The sequence below is a fragment of the Corvus moneduloides genome, chromosome 13 (assembly GCF_009650955.1).
Source record: "Corvus moneduloides isolate bCorMon1 chromosome 13, bCorMon1.pri, whole genome shotgun sequence".
Classification (NCBI taxonomy): domain Eukaryota; kingdom Metazoa; phylum Chordata; class Aves; order Passeriformes; family Corvidae; genus Corvus; species Corvus moneduloides.
In genome coordinates this window covers 19,652,180-19,677,376 of record NC_045488.1, presented here as the reverse complement: position 1 = coordinate 19,677,376, position 25,197 = coordinate 19,652,180, and the positions used below count along the sequence as shown (strand labels likewise).

The following is a 25,197-nucleotide window of genomic DNA, read 5'->3' as shown; positions in this document are numbered from 1 at the left end:
GGTTTTCCTCTCGCTTTGAATTCTCTCAGAACACTGCAGTCTCACTTCCCCTGGCACAGGAGAAAATGTGATGGTGTTTACAGAGCAGAAGCACTGGGACTCAGGAGATGTGAAAGGTGGCCCTGCTGCTCTACCTCCAACACCTCTCTGTGGTTCTGCTTTCTGACTTCCTGTCAGGATAACCTGGACTAAAACCCCTCTGGGCTTTTCCTGTGTGATCCTACAGTGTCTGCCCAACCTCAGGTAAGACCTTTAGGCATTCCCATTATATGAATGAGAACAAGATTGTTGGTGTCAGTAATTAACATTCTTGTGGGATTGTTGGAAATGCTTTGGGATAAACACCACCTGGAATCCTGGCCTGGTTTATGTGGTTTTTAAGATGCAGAGGAGACTGATCCTGTTCGCACGAGAGGGCATGGACCATCTGTCTCCTCTCTTACTGGGTGTGCAGGGAGTCTTTCAGTCCAAAGATGAGTTGCAGTAACTCAGGGAGAAGTGGGACACTGGGAAAGTGTTCCCATGGACAGTGGGAAAGAGGAATGGAGACTCAGTGGTCAGTGTGTCGCCAGTAATGATCTCATCTGAGATCAACAACTAATGACAGCCACCAAACCAGGAAAATACAGTCACTGAGAATGCTGTGAGCACCTGTGGCACGGTGTCATCCCACGACAGGCATCCAGACATGAAATCTCACTCTGCTGACACGGACGGCAAAAATCCCGTTCACTGCAATAACATCAGGCTTTCCCCTTGGGGGTTACCTGCATTTCTGTCCTTCTGGATGCCCAGAGAGCCACATCCCACATCATTATGCACTTCCTGATAACAAATGCATTACCCTTTTCTTTTAAACTGTGGATCAGATTCCAGTAAACACTGCATCTTGGATTCTAGGTTTCCTCCACCTACCTCTGAAAACCTTAAATAAACAAACACTGGATTAGAACTCAGCAGCTCCCTTGCTTAGCGATGGAAGCCTTTAAAAGCATTTTACACTAACTGTCCTGCTTGTGTTTCAGACTCTGTCAATCTAGGACTCGAGGAGCTCCACCTTCCTCTCAGACGTCCTGGGAAACTCACCTCAGTGATTGGAAGGTCTGCCTCCATTTATGATCCTCCCTGACTCCACTGAGGAGCTGGAACTGCTGTTGACATCAGGAATGACAGAAGTGTGTGCTGGGGTTGGAGGGTTTCTGGCACATGACCTGTTAACCTAGAATTTGCTCGGCAAAGTCCAGAGGATGACTTTTAACCTCAGAGCAGTTTGCAAAACCACATCTGTGATCAATAAATGTGAAAAATAAATGAAAAAAATAAATCTATCCCCTATTGAAGGATGAAAGACAGCACACCTTGCTGGGCACTGGTGCTGGAATCGGGATGGAGATCAGGAATAATTGGAGAGGTCATGTTGCCAGAAGTTGTCCGTGGATGGAGCTGATGCCTCACACGAGGGAGGCTGCACAGAAGGTGAAACTGAAGGTATCTCATAGCTCTAAGTCTTAAACTTAATGAGCCACGTCTTTATTTGTGCTGCAGCCCCTTCTTATCCCAAATTGCCTTAACCAGCTGCCAGAGGATGCCCGGTAACGAAAAATTCTCTGGATAACAATAAATTGGTGTAACGATTCAGTGTCACCTCACATCCCGCTAAGCAATAGAGAAATCACGGTGAGAAAAATAGGCACGACCAGAGTGGCACTGAACAGTGCAATCCTAATTCCATCACCCTTCTTGTGGGCGACAGATAACCCAGTGCAATTTACAGCCGCTCTGAAGCGGCTCCAAGTCTCAGCAGGAGTCGGGAAAGCTCAGCGTAGCCTCGGGACTGAGGAGTCATAAAGATCAGGGGAGTTGTTGTTCCATAACCTTGCCTCTGCATCAAAACCAGGGGGCTGGCTTGGAATGGGAAGCACTCCAAGCAAAACACAAAATTTTAATCACCGAAATGAAGGTCCTCCTCTGGCTCCCTCTCTGGAGAATAGTCTGTCTCTGCTGATCATGCACAGACTTCCAAAGAAGGTAAATTTTGGATTTAAATCTCTACGTCAGTGTGTGAATGACAGCGTTAAGTCTTGGCTGTAAGGCTGAGATATCGCCAAGAAGAGAAAAACATTTTTTCCACTTAAGTGGCTGAGGTAGAGGAGGTAAATATATTGTCTCCCACTATTAAAGGGTGAGGAAATCATTTATACATGTGTATTACACCTTTGCACTTAACAGTGGTGGTTTTTTTAAATTCAAGAGTCTAAAAGTTTAGAAATACCAACACTAAGGTGGCCTGTGCAACTGTAATTTGTCCCTTCCATGCATCTGCATTATGATGAAGTATTTAATTGTAATTAGATCACACACTGTTCTTTCAACAGGTTCCTGGCCTCACTCATTGTACAGAATAGACTGTGCTCACTCAGTAATCATTTTATTTTCTCCTCGCTGTTCACTGTGTGGCCCATGCTTTATTTACAGCAGACTATTCAAATATTGTTCTGAAGACAGATTTATTCATTTCCTCCTGAGCTTTTCCATGGGACTCATCACTATGGTATCCAAGTGCTTCACAAACTCGAATTCATTTTCTCAACACCAGAGCGAGAACTGGTGTTGTCCTTATTTTACAGACGAGGAACTCGGCCATACAGACAGAATAGTAAAAAATATCTTTTCATTTCAGAGATCCAATTAGAAATACTAAATGGCCCGATTTTGTCAGAAAATAGAACATGGCCAACCATCTAACCGAGTCAGAAGTTGTATAAATTCTCAGTTATTGCAGATTTATCTGCAAGAGCTCTTCACTTCTGCAAGTCAGGCTTCAAAATGTCAGGCTAGGCACCTGGGCAGCACTGACTGCACAATTAGTGCAGCGCAGGGCAGGCTCTGCTTAGGGACTGTGCTTTGCATCCCACAAATTCCCAAGGCTAAAAATCCTTTCTGGGAGCAGCAGTCACCTGCCCCACCCACAGTGCTGTGCTTGCTCGCCCCTCAGTTCCTCACGTGGTGCATAAAACACCTACATCTGATTTTTACAGTAAATGAGGTGGAAGTTGTTGAGGCACTTGCCTGGGTTCCCTGACCTTGGTTTAGTGTCTGAGCCTGGCTTATCCTTCTGCACTGGCCACCTTTATGCTGATGTTTGGTAACTGGGTAGTGTGTTACTGTGCAGCCTGAGTACTGTTGTTTTATTGAGTATGTACTTCTTTCCCATGTAGAGATAACGCCAGCAATGTAATCCTGGGCTGGCACCGATGCAGGCCATCAGCAATGTGGAAATTGCCCCGTGAGGGATGTCGTGGTTGGCACAAGCTCCAGCACTCCAAGGGGGTGAGGTACATTCTCAGTGCATTTCAGGTACCTGCTGCTGACTGTTTTCCAGGTGGTCTTCATTCCCCTTCCTAAATCCTCACCTTTCTGCTCTGCCTCCCTCCCCCAGTTTCTGTCATTCCTGCTCCTACATCACTGTCTCTAGTGAATTCCCTCTTCCCACAGGCCCTGCTGCATCCCGTACCCAGCCTCGGGGTCCTCCTGCCTTGCCCCGCTCCAGCTCTTCCATCTGATCCCCTTTGCCCAGCAAGCTCTCCCTCAGCCCTTGACCAGACCAGAGGGACAGCTCCCAGTCCTCCCAGGCTGCACAACCTCCTCCCAGAAACTTCTCCCATTCCCACTCTGGTTTAAAGTCTTCTCGCAGCAGCCTGGCTTCCAGATTCTTTCTTATCAGCTTTGCTTTATCCCTCCCTTCAGGCAGACCTGTTTTTCCTTCTGGCTCCCCGTTCCCTTCCACCACGCTGGAGAACCTGTCTCTCTCCAGAACCTCTGTGCCTGCCAACTTATCTGTCCTGGACCCAGTTCCCATCCCCACTGTGTTTTTCAAGGAGCTTCCTGCTCCGTGTTTCCCAAGAGGACTGGAAGGACAGGTTCCCTGTTCGCCCTTCCTACCTGCAGACATGGCATGGTCCAGAGCAGCCAGGAACTGGAGCTGCAGGTCCAGCTCTGATCTCACAGCCCTGGGTTGTGATGAGGATGGAGCTGCTGGGAAGCGGAAGTACCAGGAGGCCCTTGCTGAGCACCAGCAGGACTTTCAGGAGGGTTTTCGTGGTGGGGTTCGAGGGAACACCTCTGACAACGTGACCATTCTCATTTTCAGACTAGAAAAGCCCTGACAGAAGGAAGAGAAGGACAAACGTTTATAATTTAACCCGAGGTATGAACTTCAGATGCTTATATTTCAGCACAGTGGTTAGTCTGGCCCTATTAAACACGACGGAGGGCAGGATTTTATGATGGGAATTGCTAACCAGCTTTAATAGGAGTTACACTACCAGTCCTGCCTTTTAATCACCACTTCCATTTTCAGGATAAATTGCAGCTGGTTGCTGGTAATCCTTGTGACATATCAGATAGCAGCGCAACTCGGCAAGGGCAAGCTGGAGAAACCCAAACATCCTTCTGAGGAGGTAATTATTCCATTGTGAAAATGCCCTGGGATATTTTTAGTGGCCAAACCCCCTGTTTCCTGACAGAAGCATAAAATAATGAAGCAAGTTTCACAAGGAGAGACGCCTCAGACACCTGTATTAGCTGGTGCTTTGCAGTCACGTCAGCGTTTAATTCGCTGTGCGCATCCCTGCATCCCTGTACGGCAAAATCCACACCTGCGTTTGGGGCACTGCACACTCTGCCAGCGTCTGCCTCGCAGAAAACCCTCTCCATAAACAAATCTGCAAATCCCGCTGGATCAGGGAGAATTTCACGGGAATATAGAGCTGCCTCCAACAAGAGGGACACCCTTGCCACACACACACCGAGGTTATCAAGGGAAACTTTCCTCAATGAGAGTCTCACAACCAGCGTAAAAGCCTGGGTTGTTTGGAACAAATGATTTAAAATTAGTTTTAAAACATTTTGCAACATGTTTTGCGGGGTATGTACCCGTGTTTCACGTTGTGCGGTGCCCCAGGGGGTCCAGTTGTCTCCCGGATACCTCTAGCCCCGGTGCCATGTAATTTACGTCCTGAAAGAGACAATTCAATTAGTCAATAATAAAATGAGCAAGGACACCGTGTGCGTTGTAAAAATATAATTTAGTGGGTAACAAGCTGAGATGGAAAAATATCAGGGTACGCTCCATATGAAAAATGAAGGAGGAATGTATATTTATAGCTTTTATTGTGTCCTTTGTAAGGAGACTGGATCCGGCAGTATGGCTGGAACCGGCTGGTAACGATGCGGCATTCCAGTGATTTGGATTTGAATGGCAAATGCTATATAAAACTAATTATCCCCAGGAGGATGAAAATACATTGCATTTGCCTTTTCGGTGCATGTCTGGCCTTTTCTTCCCGTTATTTATCTTTGAGAAGCATGTTTACTGGCAGAGGCGACATCCCGAACAGAGCAGCCGAGTTGCTCCCCAAGAAAACAAGTTTCCGCAAGTTATTTTTCTACGTTTAGTTCGATTGCGGGTTTCTTGGCGGCTCTGGATTGCTGGTTCCCAGCACCACGGCAGAACAGGGCTCCCGCTTCCCACACCCTCCGGCTCGCCACATAGCAGGGATACTCGGATTGGTGCCGAACCGTTTGGTTTTCCATGTTTTTACGCGTGGAGAACGCGCAGGTCCCGCACCCACGCTGGGCTGGTCCTGGAGAGGGGAAAGCACGGATTTATTGCGTTAAAAGCCAGGAACTTCACCTACCGAACGCCTGAGGGGAAGGGGGGGCAGCGCGGCGCCCCTCCGCGGAGGGCGGCGGCCCCGCCCGCACGCGCAGGCGCGGTGGCGCGCGCGGGGGGGCGGGCGCGCGCACACCTGGCGCGGGGGTCGGGGGGGGAGGAGCGCGCGCATGCGCGGGGGGCGGGGGCGGGCGGGCGGGAGGCGGTGCGCGCCCCGCGGGGTCCGTGTGAGGGAGGGACGGAGCGAGCGAGCGGCGGAGCCCGGCCCGCGATGGAGTGAGGGAGGGAGCGCGGCCGCTCCGCCCGCCCGCCGCTCTCCCTCCGCCGCCTCCGCGCAGCCCGCCCGGTAGGGAAGGAAGGCAGGAGGAGCCCCCCCGGGGGAGGCGCTGGGTGCAGCCCGGCTGCCGGGCGCGGGGAGTGGAGCGATGGCGGCGCGGAGAGCCCGGCGGCTCCTCGGCTCCCTGTGCATCGCCCTTCTCTTCGCGCAGCCCGCCCCGACCGGCGCCGCGGCGCGGAGCGGCTCCCGGAGCCTCCTCACGGGTAAGAGCGCGGCGAGACCCCGGAGGCGGCGGGCGCGGGGCTGTGAGGGGGCGCGGAGGGGTCCCGGGGGCGGCGGGGCCCGGGGCGGCCCCGGCGGGGCGAGCGGTTGCCGAGGGGCTGAGCCCGCTCCGCTCCCCCCGTGCGGGCACCAGCAGAGGCCACTGCGCGCCTCGGGGAGCGGCGGCGGTGCCTCCCCGCGAACAAGGGACACCTGGAGCCCCGTCTGCGGGGGACTGAACGCTTCACCCACCTGTGCTCCCGGCTCGCTGGCACCCGGGAGGGGAGCCGGGCACACCTGAGGGCGATCGAGCTTCCAGCTCACCCGTGACGGGAGCAGGGCACGTCTAAGGGGAATCGGGCTTGCAGCTCACCCCTGAGGGGAGCCGGGCACGGGCGGGCTCTGTCCCGGCTCGGGAGCGGTGCTGGAAGCGACAGGGACTCGGTACCGGCAACCTGTGGAGAGAGAGGAACTTGCCTGGGAACTGCCGCAGTAGCCCAGAAATGAGCGGTCTGGCAGCGTTTCAGCCGCGGTAGTTCTCACACCTTTAACCATTGTTGTCTTTAATGGTCCATGATTGAATCCTGGTTCTTTATAGGCTACGGAAAACGTAATCTCATCCAGGTGAGGCAGGAGAAGGCTCTCTCAAAAGCCCTTGCATGAGACCATTAATACCACAGAAGCCTCCTTAGCTTTGCAGCGATGTTATCTGCTCGTTTTGCCAAATACTGGCTTTAAAAAGTAACTTCTTTATTTCCTTCTTGCCAGCAATAAGCTAGTAGGAAGCTTGAAAGAAAATTTGGTCTTGAATGCTGAGTGCTGGGATTTAAAAAAAACCCCCAACACTGTAGGTTGATTGAATCGTAATATTTTAAGAGGAAAGCTCTGTGTAAGTGGACTATGGAAAAAGCCGCTGATCAAATGAATGTTTTTTAGCAACTTGGGAAAGTGAGAATGGTTGAATTCTGACATTAAATGGTATAATCGTTCTGTTTCAAATCACATTAGGCAGGATCGTCCACGGTGGTTCTCATGACGGAACCATGTGTGCTGACTCCTGTTGACAGGGAATATTTTTATTTATCCTCTTACGCAGTACAAGGTTACTTTGCGGATTCCATGTCTGAAGCAGGTGTTTTTTTTTCTTTTGAAAAATGTTGCAGTTTGACTCTAAGATCTGCAGAGTACGTGTAACAGATAAGTTACTTTGTAATGTGTAAAGTCTTGCCGCGTGGTGATTCTTTTCTGATATTCCTGCTCTCCTGATAGCTCAGCGGTCTTACGGTTGTGTTGGTAGCTCTTTGCTAGTTTAAAATAATCCTTTATGGTTTGAGGAAATCAAATTAGTAGATGAAGTTGTGTCTGTTGGAGAATATGTGAATTAAGTCTGCAGAGGGGGAGTGATGTGCTGAAATGATATGGAATGAAGCCATCATTGGAGCTGTTTATCGGAGCAGGACTTTGGGAGTATCACTGTGGAAATCTTGGAAGTTCTGGTGAGCTCCTCCTCTCCTCTCTCTCTGCTGCGGAAAGTGCCTTGATGCTGTGTCCATGGATGCTGTCCCATGGGATCCCTGGGAAGGACCAGGAGCTGGGCTTTCCCTACCTGAGGGTGTTTGTACCAGTTACTTAGAGGAAAGGGAGAAAGGCTCTCTTAGTTCTTTGTCTCAATGAAGAGGAGACACTTAACGTATAGTGGATGAACTTCATTTCAATTCACACTATTTCCCACCTAATCGCTACTATTTTTTCTTAAATGCAGGATGTCCCACATACTTTTATACGGGCAGGTGGGAGGCGGACTTGCAAGTCCCTCCGTGCTCACAGGAGAGGGAGTTGGTTACAGATGTTCCATGGCATGAAAGTTCTTCCCTTGGAGTTTAGATGTGAGGGGGATAGTGCTGTCTTCTGCCCCGTGCTTTGGGTGAAGCTTGATCTCTTCAGGATGCTGGGAAGAGCCTCCTTAGGCTGGTGCTGAGGGCTGGAGAGGTTGAGGAACACCAGGTTTGTAGGTCCAGGTGGAGCTTTAGCTGTGGGACTCACAGGTCTCCATGTCAAGGCTGCTTGCTATGTCCAGAACAGGGGGTTTTAATGCAAAAAAAGCCCATGCTGGTGTTTTAGTGTGGGTAAAAGTGCCATAAATGAGCAGAAGTTGCAGATTTGGAAGCTCATATTCTTTGTATGGAGTCATGTGTGTTGGAGGGACATTTGATCCTATCTATAAATAGCTCTTCATGGCTCTCTGAAGAAGAAAAGAGTGCAGCTGAATTATTTTACGAAAAAAACTGTATAACTTCATTTATTTGTGTATCTGCAAACATTAGTGTGTTTTCCAGTCTGGTTGGTTGCTTTGCAGATAAGCCAAGATGAGCTGCTGATTTTAGAATTAGGACAGTGTTTCACTTAGCTGAGGGAATAAAACAAATCAGGAAGAAGCATCGAATTAAGCTAAATCCTGCCTCCTATAACTGTTTGTAACTGAGTTGAGATGAGCATAAAAACTTGGATCTATACAGGATTGCATTATTAGGAATAAAAATGATGCTGGTGTCACTTAATTTTTAGTAGGAAAGCTGTGATAGCCTGTATACACCATTAAGATTGCAAATGAGATTATTCAGAAGCAGGAAATTTGTTCTGTCTCTCCCTGGTATTCTTGAAGTCCTTGGAATCGATATGTATTTTGTTTTTAGAGGAGAAACTGCTGCTTTGGGAAGTCCTAATGGAGCAGAATTAGCAATTGGTGGGCCTGCAGCTGCACGAGGAGCCCAAGTGAAGGGGCCTGTGAGCAGCAAGTTGGGAACTGCTGCCAGGGATGCTCCTCCTGGGAAGTGACAGGGAGTATGGAAAGCTAAGGATGGCAGCACAGATCGGCTGGGGACCCTAGAAACAGCAGGTCATCATTTGTTTCTGTTTTGTGTGTGCTGCTTGATTATTTCTAATTATATCCCAAGTTAAAAATAGAGGAGAAATACTCAGGTCTCGTTTACGTCCCAAGTCAGTTTAGGACCGGTCTCCCTGCTTGATATTCCTGTTCCATATGGACAGGTTGCATATGGCTTTTGCAGTGCATGTTTATTAGTCATCTAAGAAAATTACTTGACTGGCTTATGAAGCTTTCCTAATAAACTAACACTTCAGTTTCAAAATTGTCAGGTGTGTACACACCTGTGCTTAATGTTCATCACAGTGAAAAGCAGCAAACAAAAGGTGTCATAAAAAAAAAAAAAAGCTTGGCTGAGTTACCTTGTGCTAACTTATCAGTGTAAGTAAGGAAGTTACATGTGGTAGATGTTTCCTTATACAAATAAGAGTATTTGGTTGTTCCCGATGATAAAATGCCCTTGTGATTACATGACATTAACCTTCAGCCAGAGATTGTCAGAGAAGTCTGAAGACTCTGTAGGCACCTAAATGGAGTTTGCTGCATGGCCAAGAGAAGGAGAGTGATAATAAATGAGTGAGGAAATGCAGTGGGAGTTTAGGAAAACTACACAAGGAGCAGTACAATATTCTGCTTAAGTTTTGCTTTCAAGCTATAAAAACATTTAATTTGGGCAACATCAACCTGAGCATCATGGGGGGTTTGAAAGTGAATTTTTTTATCATCTCCAGTTTCACGGAGATAATTTGGTGTGTAAAATGTGTGCCAGTGTTTGTAGCCAACTTTTCTAAACATGCAGTGGTTTTATACCTGCAGGATGTTTAAAGGTTCACTTTGCATTGCCTATGAGGAGATATAACTGGAGTTGTTGCTAGTAACCAGTTAGTGCTGGTTTCCCGTAGGGAATCAGTGCTAAGGTCGGGATGTCACTTTGGTGGAAGGGAAACTGCACTTCTGTTTAGCCAGTTTGTAGGGATCTCAGTGGCTGCAGGGCCCAGATTGCAGCTTCTGTGCTGGATCCAGAAGGGTTTATTTACCTTCCTCTGAGGGTTGCGGAGTAGGTATTCAGCCCCTGAGAAGTCCAAAGTCTTGGTGCAGCCTTTGGGAATGGCAGTGGAGGCACAGGTCTGTGTTTGCTTCTCCGGTGTGCTGGGCTGAGAGGGGAGAGCTGCCTCAAACACCGGGGTGCTGCTTGGATTGTCCTGCTGGAATACAGCTCTGTGCCTCGAATATTGAAACATAATGCCTGAGGCTATTGATTTTTAAAAAAGGCAAAATAGTTCTTAATGGAGAAAACGCCTCAGCGCAGTGGAAACAGTCATATTTTACTGATTGGGTGCTATTGATTTCGTCCTCCAGTGAAATTGCCAGGATGAAAGTGGTAATCCTGATTAATTCCATCTAAACAGATAAGCCTGATTTGTGTGTGTACAGTTGCAGGGTTTGGTAGGAAAACTGAAAGCCTGCTTTATGTGGTCTATTAGGTGCTTTAATTTCCAGGGTTTTTACCATTTAGTATTCATGCAGAGGAGCATCTTAATTTTACAAAATAAGTGGACTATCAATTTATGATAAATCCTTTTTGCATCAGTTAAAATATTATTTTTTTTCTCATTAAAGCTGCCCTTACTGAAGGCAGTGAAAGAATTGGAATGTTCTGCTGCTAAACTTTCTTGGGATTTTGGGTAATTCCCTGGAGTGCATAACAACCGCAAGCTGTTTGATTTGTGCAAAAACAGAAGAGGTTTAATTTTAATGAAAAGTAATAAATTACTCTAAAAAAATTCTTTTTTTTTTTTTTTTTTTTTTTTTACAGCAAGACTAAACTTATCACTTCACTTGTTGCTTTTGAATGTTTTGGGATTGGATTTATTAGAAGGAGAATAATTACAATTAAATCCCTAAAGGTGCTGTTCAGACAGGACTGTCCACCTTGGGAACTCACTGGGCTCCAAATACATAAACGTAGGTATTTTTAAATGGCATCACTGATTCTCACTGCCAGTCTCTGAACTTTGCTGGTTCAGCTTTGGGTTTGCTGTTGTGATATGACCAGGACTGAGTATGGCATTTTTGGGCGGGAATGTACTGGTCATTCAGTGATGTAATGGTGTTTTATTTCCTATTCCTCTGACATTCTAGTTTTTATAGTTTTTCCGTGAGAAATCTTGTTTTAAGTTGATCTAGAAACAGTGAATTGTACAATAGAGAGAGCTTTTCCCCCCTCAGAGTGTGTTGTTCTGCATATGTTAGCAGTGAATTTTCTTCACTGTGGAGCTGTTTGTGCAGCTGGCTTGGTGCTGGTTACCACTGAAGAAATTCAGATGTTCTGCTTAGCCTGAATTTCTTCATTTGCACATTTTAATCTATTGATCTTCTTTTCCTTAGTGCATTGCAGAGGCTTTGGCTCGTATGACGGACTTTTTTTTGATGGTGTGGATTTTGATGATTCAGTTCTTTTGGGTCTCTTCAAAGCATGGCAGCTTGGTGATAATTTTTGGTATCCTCTAGTCATACAGTTTTGTCTGGAGATATTTTAAAAATGAAGAAGCTGTTTTGTGATTAAATTACCCACTAATTCATCAGTCTGCTCAAAGAATTTGTGTACTACTGCCTTTTGTAGTTAGATTTTAATTGTTACCTCTATGGGTGTGAATCTTACTGTGTTTTTATTATGTTTTATTTTACTACTACCTTAAAACCCCATGCTTTTGTACTTCTGCCTGCTCATCTCTTAAAACAAATGTCACTTTGTCTCTCCTAGTAGGCACCTGTGTACTTGATATCCTTTGGGTTTTCAGTGCTTCATCACCATAACTCTGTTGGACTTTGCCATCTGTTTATGTTTTTTAACTTTCTTTTTGGCTTAGAAGTATGGATAACTTATGAGGGGTTTTAATTCTAGCTCATATATATGGACTCTTAATACATTTCACCTTTGTTTTTGTCTGATGCCTGTCTTGGATGTCTTGAAGCTGTCAGGTTTTGTGACACTGGGTCAGAGCATGTGTCAGTAGCCAGCACAGTTGTCTGCCATTATTATTATTACTATACTTTGATGAATTTATCTTGTTTGATGTGTTTTTAACTCCTGTGACATGTGTCCAGTGTTGCTGCTGACCTCGGGGTGAGCAGCACAGAGCACGCTGTGTGTTTGGCATTCAGCAGTCTGAGGCTGTACCGGTGTAGGCTTAGCTGCTGTTTCTTGCCTATTAACATATTTAAGTTAGACTTGATATGGTTTTGAAGAGACATTGTGCTTCTCTACCTCTTCTGTTTATTTCGTGTTCTGCATGGAGTTTCCAGCCATTTAGCGAGTGCTTTTCTGGGAAAGTTTAATTTATTTATTGGGTATTTCATGATGATATTTTGAGCCATGGTGAATCTCAGTTTGTCTTCATGTTTATATGACACTATGAATAGATACAGTATCTTTCTGTATTTTAGATTATGTATTTATAACACAGCACTTCTCCCTACGTTGTCTGGGAAGTAAAAGCTCCATCTCTGATTGTGCTGGTCCAATTTTTTTCTCTTTCATCTTCCTTTTGGCAGAGCCACCTTTGTGTTACTGCCATCACTAACAGACTTGAGCACTTGGAGGCAGCTTCCAGGTTTTTTTTCATCCCCTAGTTCTCAGTGTAATTGTCCCACAGCTTGCTTCCACTTGGGCTGAGATGGAGTCAAGCCCTGTATAAGCTTCATCTTTCTTGGCTTTCCTCTGTAGTTAATGAGCCTGAACATCTGCTCTTAACACTGCTCTGTGGTTCGTGCATTGAAACCTTATAATGTAACTGTAGCGAGGAAGGGAGAGCCACAAATAGAGGCGTTTGGATATTCCTTCTAAAAGTAGAACAGGCTGCCAAGAGTCATTTAAGTCATTAGACCTGTCATGACTTTTAAAATTGAAAAGTGGAGTCTAACGTGTCCTCAAAATTTTGAGAGGTCACATTGCTTAAAAAAAAAAAAATCAAAGAATCTCAGAATCATTTAGGTTGGAAAAGCCCTCCAAGATCGAGTCCAACCATTTTCCCAGCAATGCCCAGTCCACCACTAAACCATGTCCCCAAGTGGCACATCCACATGTCTTTTAAATGACTGAATAATTGCTTGAAATTATGGCTGTTGTAGTGTTGTGCATAGCAGAGAGGAAAGCTGAGTGTTAACAAGAAGATGAAATATTTCCAAAAGTGATTTATAAAGCCAAATGTTCCTGTTTGAAAACAGGCAAAGAAAGAAGTATAAAAAACTGGAAATAAAGGAAAACTGCATCCAGAAACATTTTTCGCTGTGGTAGGACACCTCAGCAGTTTGTAGTACACTCCAGTGTCATTGGGATTGGAATTTTTAGTGGTGGGGTGTCAGCGCTCACCTTGCAGAAAATCCAGGTATTTGTCATCGATTTGTGAATCTTTCATTAGAAATGTTCTTGGGCAGATAGGAAACACAGCTGAGCTGAAGTTGGAGCCAAATGTTAATCCTATTTTGGTGTTTAGTTTCAGTGTTTCAAGCTGGCAGTGCCACTGCAATGAGGGGGTACTGTACCCTTCCATTGGCTTTCCTAAGTGTTTGTGAAGGATGTAGAGAATTGGATCAGTTCCCTGCTCTTCTGCCTGCATCAGTACTCGTGCTGGCAGAAGGGAGAGGGTGACACGGGCACAGGGAACGGTGCCACCGGGAAGCCAGGCTGCTTTTCTGTGAGGGTAGGGATTGGCTTAGAATTGGAGTATGAAAAGCACTGTGAACAAAATAACATTGTGTGTCTCATGTCACCATTTTAGTCTTTAATTTTATGTATTACAGCATATAAATTTCAGATCTATAGACTGAAACTTTCTCAGAAAGCATGCATTATTGTTTTTCAATGAATTTGCTAATAAAATGTTTCATAAAAGTTCATCTTTGGATTGGTAATGAATTCGCAATTCAGCTTTAATTACTGTTTTGGTTTGTAACTTTTTTTCCCATGCTGGAATTTTGTTTGTTTGTCTGGTTCTGAAGTGGGAGTAAAGCTACAGGTTTCATCTTAAAATACTTAGCCTTGAGGAAAAGAAATGCAAAACTGCCCAACAGGTTGTGGTTTCAGAAAAGGCTGGAGGCCTGACAGCTCTAAATACTCACTTGCAGAAGTCCAGAGAGAACCTTCATTGATGATGCTTGTCGTGTGTAGCGCATCATTTGTATCAGCTGTACTGTGGCTTTTTGGGGCCTGGACTTCCACAATCATCCCTATATCAATAATGAAATCCTGTAAGGACAGCACTTCATGGAAACCTCGTTGGAAGTGTAAGGAAAACTTAGATGTCATAGGGTGTGACAATATGGTAGTGAAGGGACGTGGGAAGCACTCTTGACAGCCAAACCAGCCCTCCCAGGGTAAGGAGAGTTCCAGCCAATTTAAAGACTCAGGATGACATGCTCGGTTTTTCTCGGGGAAGAATGAACATTGAAATGAAGTGCTGGGGCTGTGCACATCCTGGGAGGCTGGCGGGGAGCTGAGGGCTGCTTGGGGGTGTAGTTCATGAGGTGGAAAACCCTCCCTGCCTGCACTGTGGTCTGTTTTGCTGTGTTCTTGGTGGTTCTGCAGAGCAGTTAAGGGGGGAGAGTGTTTTGAAATGTCTTGGTTACCCCTTTTTACTGAAGGAGATGTTGATAGTACAGAAGTAGAACTCATGGGGCTGATAGACCCACCTCTGCTAACCCCTGTAAGGGTGCAGTGCACCGTGCCTTGTGTCAGATGGTAAAGGGACAGTCCCAGGGACTCCACCTGAAATCACAGCAGTCTATTCTTACTCATTTGCAACAGCAAATTTAATACATTTTATGGGACACTGTTTTCATTAGCATTAAGAGCTCTTCGAGAGTGCACCACAAATTTTGGGTGGGACGGCCCTCCTTCATCATTTTCTCAAGTTGCTTCCTTTTCTGCAATCTGGCAAGGCTTGTCTTCTGTTTGAAGTGTAAAATACCTTATTTATCTGAATCTTCACATGTTCTTGTTTGCTCATACCTACTTCAGGTCTTCAGAGCCTTAATTTTAGGTTCTGTAGCTCTTCTGTTGCTATGGATTCTTTTTACTTATCTCGTTATTTGAAGCTAGGGTAGGTTTTGAAAAATACTGGGTACTAAGAGATAAGAGATGGCTGAGATACCTGCAGTGATTTGGTAACCAGCTTGTGTTGTGGTTTTATGTAACTTTTTGGAGATGTGGATAAAAGAAAACCCACACAAACCATAGCTGCAGAAAATGGAGTGTCCTGGTGGCACAACTGGAAAACCTTGGCAGTTCCATCGAGTGTAAATTCGTGTTCTTCCCCTTCCAATGTGTTGCCTGTGAGTACAGATATATAGGATTTCTTGTAGGTGATGTAAATATTGTAGGTCTGCTCTAAACTGAGGGGACAGAATCTGCAAGGCAACACCACAGCATGTGAATGGAGGTTTTGTATTTCATGTCTGAGATTTTTGGAGGGGGGCGAAGTTGACTTCTGAATGTGGAAAGAGGAGAACCAGGCATCAGATGCACCTGAAGCAGGATCTGATACATTCCACATTCTAGGTAGTGCTAGTTAAGGGCTTTTCCTGGTTCAGCTCAATTGGAATCTCGTGTGCTCATGGTAACGGCATTAGCAGCCCCAAATCTGAAGTGTTGATTTTCTAAAGTAACATTTTCCCAGTTGTTTTCTTTGCTGTTGTTGCCAGTTTTTCATTTCACTGAGGAAATCAGTCTAAATGGAAAAGGCCAGCATTCACAGGAGCTGAAAATGTATCTGTGCTGGATCTGATCTGTGTGTGCAATTTGGTTTGTGTTGTTTGTTGTTCACTCTGGAACTTCTGTGGAGGCACCACTGCTCAGGGCTCTGTAGCAGAGCTTGAGCCTGTGCTTTGGAGTTTCATCTTTGCTTTCACATTCATCCTGGGTAGACTTTATGACTTTAGTGTAGCATTTTGAAGCATGTCCTTTGCTGATTTATTAAAATAAGAGCCTGTAAGAAATAGATTTTTGCCTTTACTTTTATCTTGTGTGATGTTAAAGAAACATTTTCTCCAAGTTCAGCCTATTCAAGTTATTCTTGATTCTCAGAAGGCTTTGAAAGATTATCCAGTGCTTGTTTCTGTTATTATAGATTAATATATGGAGCATATCGATTGCTTAAATCTAATTTAGTTCCTGCCATGTGAGTAACTTTATCATTCTTAACTTGTATGCTGAAGGGCTGTTGGTTATTGTGTGTGAGCACGATGAGTGGAGGTGATGGTGTTCATTTAAAAAAAGAAAATAATAACTGGCTTTTGTAGATTGTGCCTCACAGCTACTGGTGGTAGCGAGTGTCTTGTGGAATCATTACCAAATGCAAAGCTGGATTCACTGCCTGTCTTGACTGTGATTCCCTTGGGATGCAAAGCTGGATTGAATTAGTAAACTGAACCTCAAATCACAATGCATTCAGTGAACTACCTATGTTGCTGGCATCTAAATTCTTCTAATTTGTGCAGTCTTTCACTGTAGTAAGTGGATGGTAGGTTGTGTTGATGTTTTATATCAGTAAGACAAAGACTGAAAATTTATTTGGGTGACTCGTCATACAACAAAACCGAGAAGTGGTTTTAAGTTACGGAGTTTTAAGTACCTTTCAGGTACTGGTAGAATGGGGCCAGTCTGTTCCCTCGTAGCCAGGGAACTGTCCTGGATGTTAACTGCTGGTTTTCTGAAAACTTTCTCACAAAAAAGTGGTTTCACAAACAGAACTTCATCTTCTTTCAGGGCTTCCAGAGGTGCTGCGTGGGTAAGGAGCCATTACCCATCCTCTGCAAAGGAGCAGGAATATTTCTGTTTTCAGGAAGCTGTTACAGCTTTTTAGGTAGAGTTTTGGAATTCTGCTAACAAGAACACCTTTTGCTTTATCACCGGGAAAATTCTTCTTCAGGCAGTTTCCTACAGACTGATAGGCAGGTGTTAGATGCTGACCAAACTGGGTATCACTGTAAAAGCAGAGCCACATTTAATTCAGTCTTCAGCCTTTTATGACAGTAACAGTTACATTTGTGCAGACTTAGAGCAGTTGGAATCAGAAACATCCATGCTCCTGCTGTAATTGCTTCTATACACTTCCAAGGCTATAACACAGCCTTCAGTGGTGGCTGTGCAGATGTAATTTCATTTTGAGGTGCCATTTCCTAAATGCTTTTAGAATAAAAAATATAATGCTTGTGTCCCAGCCTTCTGATCTGCATGTGAACGGAAAGATGGATCGAGGAATGTAGCTGGAATGGTCTCTGCAGGTGTGTTACTGCTCACTGTGAATGAGGTGGGGGAATTAAAGAATGAGCTTGAATAGACCAGTAGGCAGAAAACAACTTTTAAAACCTCCAAACCCTTTAGTTTATGTAACTGTAACTGCCCTGCATTTTTGTATACCAGTGAGCACACACATGACTCAAAACCTGATTAAGATGGTGTAAATATTTGGCAAAAATAGCTCATAAATGCTATCTTTGAGCAGGCTTTTGATGCAGGAAAGGAGCAGCTGGACAAATTTGCATTTACAAATCATTTACCTTAGGAGAAAGCTCAAGTTCAGTACCTTATCACAAAGGCATTGCGCGTTAATTATTTATCGTGGGCTTTGATGCCGGGGATCTTGCTTTAATAAACCGTGTTGGGGGAGGTGGCTGCTGCTCGTTTTAGCTCAGCTCCTCCCTCCCCTCCGGGTAAACCCTGCAGTGCCTTTTCTAAGGGTTTGCCTCCCAAGTTACTGCTAAGTTGGATTTCACAACTTTTTGTTAAAATTAGAAACGTCTCTGTGATATGTATTTAATTGCTGTAGCTCTGTCATCCCTGTGTCTAACTTTGTAGTCTCTATAAAGATAGAACTGGACCCGATTTAATTTCTCTCTTTTACGTATGTTTTTGCACTTTCAAACTTTGTTTTACAGAAAATGATCAATAAAAAATGTTTATCATGAAAGTCTGATTAGAACTGTCTGTGCCATCTGTACTTGGCTTAAAAATAGAAATTTGGTGGTCTCAACGTAGAAAATGTAAACTGCTTTGGTCAATAGGACAGTCACCTCAAGCTTGTAAATTCTTGAGAAACTGTGCTGATAATGTGGAGATATTTTTGAGCATGACTGTAACACCATGTAAGATCTTTCTGAAGTTACTTCATGATTTTTGGAGTATAAAAATAAAGATTTTTCTTAGACTGTACTTCTGGAACATAACCTGGTTTGCGTCATCCACAAGCTAAACTTAAATAGCAATTAGGAAACTGTAAGTCTTGTAGTTAAAATCCGTGCTGGAGTTTAATCAGAAATTCTCTGTATAGGTCTGTTTTCTGGTGGCTTTTGTTTTCAACCCTGGAAAAATCCTGTATTTCCCTTTACCTTTTGTCTTTGGGAAGGTGTATGGGATGGATAATTTACACGCAGATGAAGAGTCATGGAATTGTTTAGATTGGGAAAGTCCTCTGCGCTTGCTGAGTCCAGCCTTTCCCCTAGCACTGCCAAGGCCACCACTGACCCTTGTCCCCACGTGCCACATCCGCACCTTTTAAATCCCTCCAGGGGTGGGAACTCCACCACTGCCCTGGGCAGCCGTGCAGGGCTGGACAGCCTTTTAAGTGAGGGAATTTTCCCTGATATCCGAACTAAACCTCCCTTGGGGGCAACTGGAGGCTGTTTCCTCCAGTCTCTTGGGACAGCCGGCTCCACCCTCCTGTCAAGGGGTTGTAGAGGGCAATAAGGTGCCACCCCCCCCGCCTCCTTTTCTCCAGGTTTTGTCTGGCTGTACATGCATGGGGCTCTGTGAGGATGTTGGAGCTGTAGGACTCCTGAGAACTGGCATGGGGAGGGGACAGTACTCTCCCTCCACCCCAGAATTCTTAAGAAACACGTGCACTCTTTCTGTCAGCAATTAGCTTTCCAAGTAAACATTGAAAGGATTTTTAAATATGTGAAGAGGAGGATAATTATGAGAATGCTACTACCTTAATGTGGCCTGGAAGCCACACTGGGATTGAATAGTTTAATTTAAATATATTTGCTTGGCAAAGGAGGTGAATGCAAAATCCAAATCTGAATTCTGTAGTGAGGGCCTCCTTCTTCAGGACCGTTTTCTTTGTTAGCCTGGTGCTTGGAGCCTTTCTCAAGTGTTCCTCATTGTAGAAAAAATGTTTTTCTTTTCTTAATGCTTTTTTTTAAAAGCACTTTAACCCTTGACCACTCTGTATGAAGTTGAATAGGAGAAGAATAGAATAGCTGGCTGTGCCTGTGCCCGGGATGGAAATAGGAAGAGATGTTTTGCTTTCTAATTTTGCTTGTTCTCGTGGTTTTTTTCCCTTAGTGTAAGTGCCAGAGCAGGAGTCTGCCCTCCTTAATGAACGCTTCCAAACGTTGGCTGCATCCTGCGGGAATGTGAAAGTACCAGCGAATTTTTAGAGGTCTTAATTTGTCAGAGGCTCAACCCCCACCGTTAGCGGCTGTAATTGAGGGTCATTCCCGGTATTGTGACCCCCCCCAAGCCGTCGTCGATGCCTTTTCGTGGGCTGGGGATGTTCGCGAGTCGCTCCCTTCCCGAGGGCTGCTCTAATCCTGTTGGGGATATTTTCATTGCCTGACCGAGCAGAGGAATGTCTGAGGCCGCCGCAGGGGGCTGGGGAGAGCTCTTGGCCATCAGCGGAGCGGGCTCCAGGCGCGCCGGGAGCGGCTGCCCTGCCCTGGGAAGCACGGCCGGAGCCCGGCGCATTGTCCTTGTCCGGGAGGAGGAGGAGGAATAGCCCACACCCGGCACCGCACACTTGCGCCGGCAGAGATGAGGGTGGATTTCTGCAGCTTGCTTTGCCTTTCTGTATCGCTGGTCACAAAGGAGCAGGATTACAACCTTCACCTGCAGCGACTCTTGCCCTGCCCTGCCCTCCCATGCCAGCCCTGGCTGGTGGGAGTACCAAACCCACAAGTTTGCAGTCCTGGTAAATTCCAGAAAGACTGAGAACTCAAACTACTGCTTCCAGCATGGCTGTCAAAGACAAAGCTTTTCCCAATCCATTGTGGCAGCTTTTTTTACGTGGTTATTGTTCTTAATGCACACTTGCACTGGGAACGTTTTCATAGAGAAAAGCTGTTATGTAGATCTATACAGAGAAATAAATCCTGATTCTTACATGTTCGGAAATAAAAGTGTACCATGAGACCTAAGTGAGTTTTGTTACCCCAAAGTCAAATGCAGAAAAGCCTTGAAGATGTAAATATGTTAAAATTATATTTTAGTCAACACAATTGATTTCACTCACGACTTGCATCAAAAAAGTAATTTTTTACATTTCTGGGGCTAAACATACAATATTATTTTGAAACATTGTAAAATGCTGGGTTATGCACAAGTTACAATGAAATGTAGCTGCTCATGCTTGGTGTTGTTTATCCAACCCTTACACAATATTGTAGCTCTTTGGTGTAGCCTTTGCTTGGAGAGTTTTCTGGATCTCACTCTTAGATGTTAATGATTCCAATATTAAGTCAATTCTTTCTGAGTAGCTAATCAATATACAGAATTATTTTTTAATGTGCCAAAAATTGATTTTAATACTACTTTTTTGTCTCTAGCTTTCCTGGGTTCTCAGGATGTTGTTATGAGAAACAGGTACAAAAATGTCTTTCACATGGGTATTAGTTTTGTGGCATGGTATGGATCTGACAAAGGAATTAAACTTATTAAATGTATAGTCATTGCAAGGATTTTTCATGTGGGCTAGGCAATCTAGTTTTTAATATATTAAAGCAGGAGGTTTGTGGGACTATGGCACAGCAAACTGCTTCATGTCTTGCAAGCTCCACAGAAAACTCTGTAATTATGTTTGCTAACTTAGAAGAAAACAACCTGTGAATTTGACTCGACAGCTTCTGTCAGACACAGATGTCACAAAAATATCTGAAGTCCTTGTTTTGGTACATTTGCTAGACTTTTAGTACCCATCCAAAAATCTCCACGGCATCAAAACTTTAGGGTGCTTCTTTAAATGGCATCAGGTAGAGGTAGAGGGTACTGTGCATACACATTTGTGCTGCTAAATTTAGAATAAACCCGAACGTTAGCTCAAAGACCCAGATGAAACCAGTTTAAAAGCCAGATTTGTCTGTCGCTGTGGATTGGCCCAGGTGAGCTCACCTGGTAGGGTGCAGTCTGTCTCCAGTTGCTGTTCCTGGCGTTGCTATGCTGTTTGTTTTACAGAAAAGTTGAAATAAAAATAAGATGTCAGTCTTTTCATAACTGTTCTCATATGGAGGGAAATCGACTTGGCTTGTTACTCTGACAAGTGGATTTTATTGTAATGTGTTGGTGCACTGTTGTTTTGTGCAGATTATACCATTCTTATGCATATAGTCTGGTCATATAATAGTTTATTCATCACTAAAATTGTTCTGGAAAGTGCAGAGCTACCAGCAATTGTCACTTCCCTGAGTCTTTCTGAATGGCTTGAAATCACTCTGAACTCTTGAACTGTCTTTTCTTGTTCCTTGGAATATTAACTTTATCACTTGAGAAACGAGCACAGTTTGTGTGCAGAGAATACACAGTATTTCATCCTTTCAATCCCCCAATTTTACTTTGCATGGAAATCAAAATATGAAATTCCAAAAGCCGAGTGTTCTCACGTGACCGCGGGGTGTAAGGTGACCTCCTTGGCTCTGGTCCCAGTCCAGGAATGTATCGTTTCTTTGAGTTAGACTTTGAAACAGGTATTACTTTACAATTTAATTGACTGCATACATCTCGAAAAGGATATAAACCAGTGGGTTTTTCCACTATGGAGACATAAAGGCTTGTTTCACAGGAGAGGAGGAATAAACAAGCTGGTACAAGGAGCCCTGTATGAACTGAGCTATACTGTATACTTCAGGGAGAAAAAAAAAGTCAGATTTTTTTTTGCCTTGTGGGTTTTGGCAGTGTAAAACAAAACAGTCAGTGTTCTCTTATAAAACTGAAGAATTCTTTTATATCTTGAAAACATATTTAAAGACACCCTCCCCCCCCCCCCCTCCCCCAATGTCTTTGTGCATCGCTGCAGATGTTGTTCAGCCTTAATTTTGCCGGAGGTTCTTCCTCAATGTGGCCGTGTTCGGTGTGTGCTGGTGACAATTTCAGAGCTGGTGACAATTTCAGAGCTTTGAAACCAAAGGCCACTGCCAATTAGAGACAAGAAAAAAGAGAAATTCAGAATGTTTTGAGTGGTAAACCCTTTGTTTTGGAGGTTTTTTCCTTTTCTCTTTTTTTAATAACTGAAAGTGATCTAATTAGTGTCTGTAGCTGGATCTGAAAGGCTTTTGCTGACCTACATTCAGACCCCTTTCATCAGCTCCTGTGTGGGGAAGATCTTGGTAGCAGTTATTTAGCAGTAAGGAGCCAGACGTTGCAGGGAGGGTGGATAAGCCTCTTAGTTCTTTGAATCTTGTTTTGCTAGTTGTTTGTTCATTCCCGACTTCAATATTTGTGGCTTATCTGCAATTTTAATCTGACTTTACTGTTTTGACCCTTCCTTCTTTGTAATCTGTGGCTTTTAATGTCTAAAAGGTCCTAAATATTTGATCAAAATAAGACCTAATTCCCCTTCTGAAGGCATAAATCACTTTAAAAGTGGCAGAAAGAGAAACCATATGCAGGGAAAATGTAGTTTGAGGGGAAAGATAGAGCGTGCAAGCAGACCTAATCAATTACTGAGGCTTGGCACTAATGTTCCCTCTGCTCCCCACTCAGCCACTTGCAGGCTTCTGGTGCAACTTTAGGAGTTTCCATTAATCTGTTTAACGTTGAGAGCTCTGGGCACAGAGCTTGGGCCTGTGCTTTTTCTGTACATTTCATTTTGTCCTGCCTGCCTCCATCCTGGGTGCTCCAGTTTGTGCTCCAGGTGCCCTCGGTGTGCTTGTTCCTGTGGCAGCTGCACTGAGGTTTGTTCTGGGATTATGTGGCGTGGAGAACAGGGATCTCTCTGAGTTAGTGCTTCTCTGGTTCACAATTCCAAGTAGGATGTTGAGATAATGTGTGTCCTTCCTAATGCTGATTTAGCAGAGTCTTCCTGCTCTCCACGTTTCACCAAAGAGAATTTGTTAAAGCTGATGGTGAAACCACCACATCTGAGTTACTCAGACATGGGACTAGAGGATAATCTTTTTCCTCTGAACTCCTGAGAATTGCAGCACTTGACATCTTCAGAGCTCCTTAACAAAGGTGATAAGCAGCCTTCATCCTGAGGCCGCGTTAATCAAACTGATAAATGCCCAAAGGAGATGGCAGGTTCAGGTAACATCCATAGCAAAATAGCTCCTAGTTATTTGCTGGAAGAAAGACTTTTAGTCATGAAGTTTTTCACTTGTGGATTTGGTTGCCAAGAACAAGTTGGAAAAAAATTATTAGAAATTATCACTGTTCTCCCTTTTTACAAAATTTCATTTTCAAGCAATTCCTGACCCATTAGCTCCTGGAAATTTTGTTTAATCTTATCTGAATATTTTCTGGCCAAGTAGTTAAAATGTTATTTAAACACAGGCTATCATTTATAGCTGATTTTTTTTTTAAATAAAAGCAAAATATTTAAAGTTTAGCCTCCTTTAAAGTCAACATTTATATTAATGCATAACTAAATATTCTGGCAGTACAAGCCTGACATTTAAAAGAAATTCATATGAGTAGGAGGGGGAAATCACTGGCTAAGCACTGGCAGCTGAGTTTAAGTAGTAGCTGGGTTCTGACAGACATCAGGCTTTACGTTACTGCAAGGAAAGTTCAGTAGATACTTCACTCAACCTTAAAATATTCATCAGGAACAGGAAAATCGGGGCAACTGTGTCTTCTGCTCCAGCCTGGGAGTGAAGAAGAGCGTGTGGGAAGTGGAGATCACAGCACCTCGTGATCAAAGCTCTGCAGCTCCCAACCAGAGAGGCTTTTGTTCAACACATCTCACATCTGCACAACACGGCAAAACTGCGAGTCAGGAGCCTTTAATGTGTGCTGTTTAAAAAGAATCAAACAACACCCAAACAACTTCTCCCTGTGTTTACAGCATTCCAGTTAATTCTCCAGAAAAGCAGCTTGACACTGGTATTAAGTAGTTTTATGTCATAAATATTTCTTTTGAACATAATAACATGTGAAAAGTAGTACAGATGGGTTTTAAGCAGTCTGATGTACATAAAATGTCTTTCTTGCTCCAAAGATGAAGGTTTGGTGCTGTGATTATGGGTTATCATCTTGAAAACTATCGGCCTGGCTTTGAAGGGGAGGAGCTTTGTAATAATACAGTGATGATTTTTAGAGCAATCAGAGGATGCAATGACCCAATAAAACTGTTTTCTTGTGTTTTCAGAGTAACAGGATTAACAAATTGATCCAAATAGATCAATTCTTTAGTCTGACTAAGCACTGAAAAGCCACCACCTGTGAAACCCTCACTTTAAAGTCCTGGTGATCTAATTGTTTTACTTTCAGGTATAGCACTTCTGTGGAAAAGCAGTCTGATGGAATTTTAGTAAGTAACTGGTATATTATGCAATAAGATCAGCTGCAGGTAAAACTTTATTAAGTAAAAACAGAGCAAAAAGGGTCTATTAAACGTGCAGACACATGGCTGCTTTGGACCTGAAGATGAGGGAAAAACAGGAGTTTGGAGCAGGAAGCATCAGGTTAAATGTGTCGCGAAAGAAGTCCTTCTCCCCAAAATGACAGTGGTGATTTACTCCATATTACCTTTCTCCTTTCAGACTTGTTCCCCAGCTTGCTTTTCCATTTGTGATCGGACACCCTGCTTACAGACAAATCAAAAAAAGCTTGAGACATTGGGCATTACCTGACCAGTTCATTCCTTTTTTCTTCCTTGGATTGAGAGATTTGGCCAAAAGAAAAACCCATTGTTAGGGAGCCAGGAACGGTCTGTGTGCGCTGTAGGAATGTGCTTTTAATATTCTTGGACAACTTGCCTCTCAACAAAAATTGTTGGTGTTGGAGCTGCAAAGACTGAATCAATTTCCTGAGGGGAAGCAATTGTAAAATATCCAGGAAGTTGTTGGGAAACGCGAACTTCTGCTCCTGCCTGCTTGCTCTGAAGTGCT

The 25,197-nt window shown here is 44.2% G+C and overlaps 1 protein-coding gene and 2 long non-coding RNA genes across 11 annotated transcripts in view; 2 read left to right on the top strand and 1 right to left on the bottom strand.

Moving 5' to 3' along the window:
* LOC116450376 overlaps positions 1-5,068 on the top strand; it is a 104,636-nt gene extending 99,568 nt beyond the window's left edge. Inside the window, exons 21-24 of the long non-coding RNA XR_004242775.1 lie at positions 30-243; positions 1,026-1,488; positions 3,219-4,207; positions 4,361-5,068. This is a non-coding gene — a long non-coding RNA (uncharacterized LOC116450376). The remainder of the gene's footprint in view (positions 1-29; positions 244-1,025; positions 1,489-3,218; positions 4,208-4,360) is intronic.
* Positions 1-5,767, bottom strand: part of LOC116450377 — a 30,303-nt gene extending 24,536 nt beyond the window's left edge. Inside the window, exons 1-3 of the long non-coding RNA XR_004242776.1 lie at positions 5,700-5,767; positions 4,936-5,017; positions 3,943-4,162 (exon numbers count right to left, since the gene is read on the bottom strand). This is a non-coding gene — a long non-coding RNA (uncharacterized LOC116450377). The remainder of the gene's footprint in view (positions 1-3,942; positions 4,163-4,935; positions 5,018-5,699) is intronic.
* Positions 5,768-5,907: 140 nt separating this feature from the next.
* The window catches only part of NEO1 (neogenin 1), a 175,134-nt gene continuing 155,844 nt past the window's right edge, over positions 5,908-25,197 (top strand). For 7 of the 9 annotated variants that reach the window (XM_032123276.1, XM_032123275.1, XM_032123282.1 and 4 more), the window contains exon 1: positions 5,908-6,214. In XM_032123276.1, coding sequence (XP_031979167.1) covers positions 6,100-6,214 — 115 coding nt within the window. In that variant the 5' untranslated portion in view covers positions 5,908-6,099. The remainder of the gene's footprint in view (positions 6,215-25,197) is intronic. The other 2 variants (XM_032123278.1, XM_032123277.1) reach the window with 1 other exon arrangement.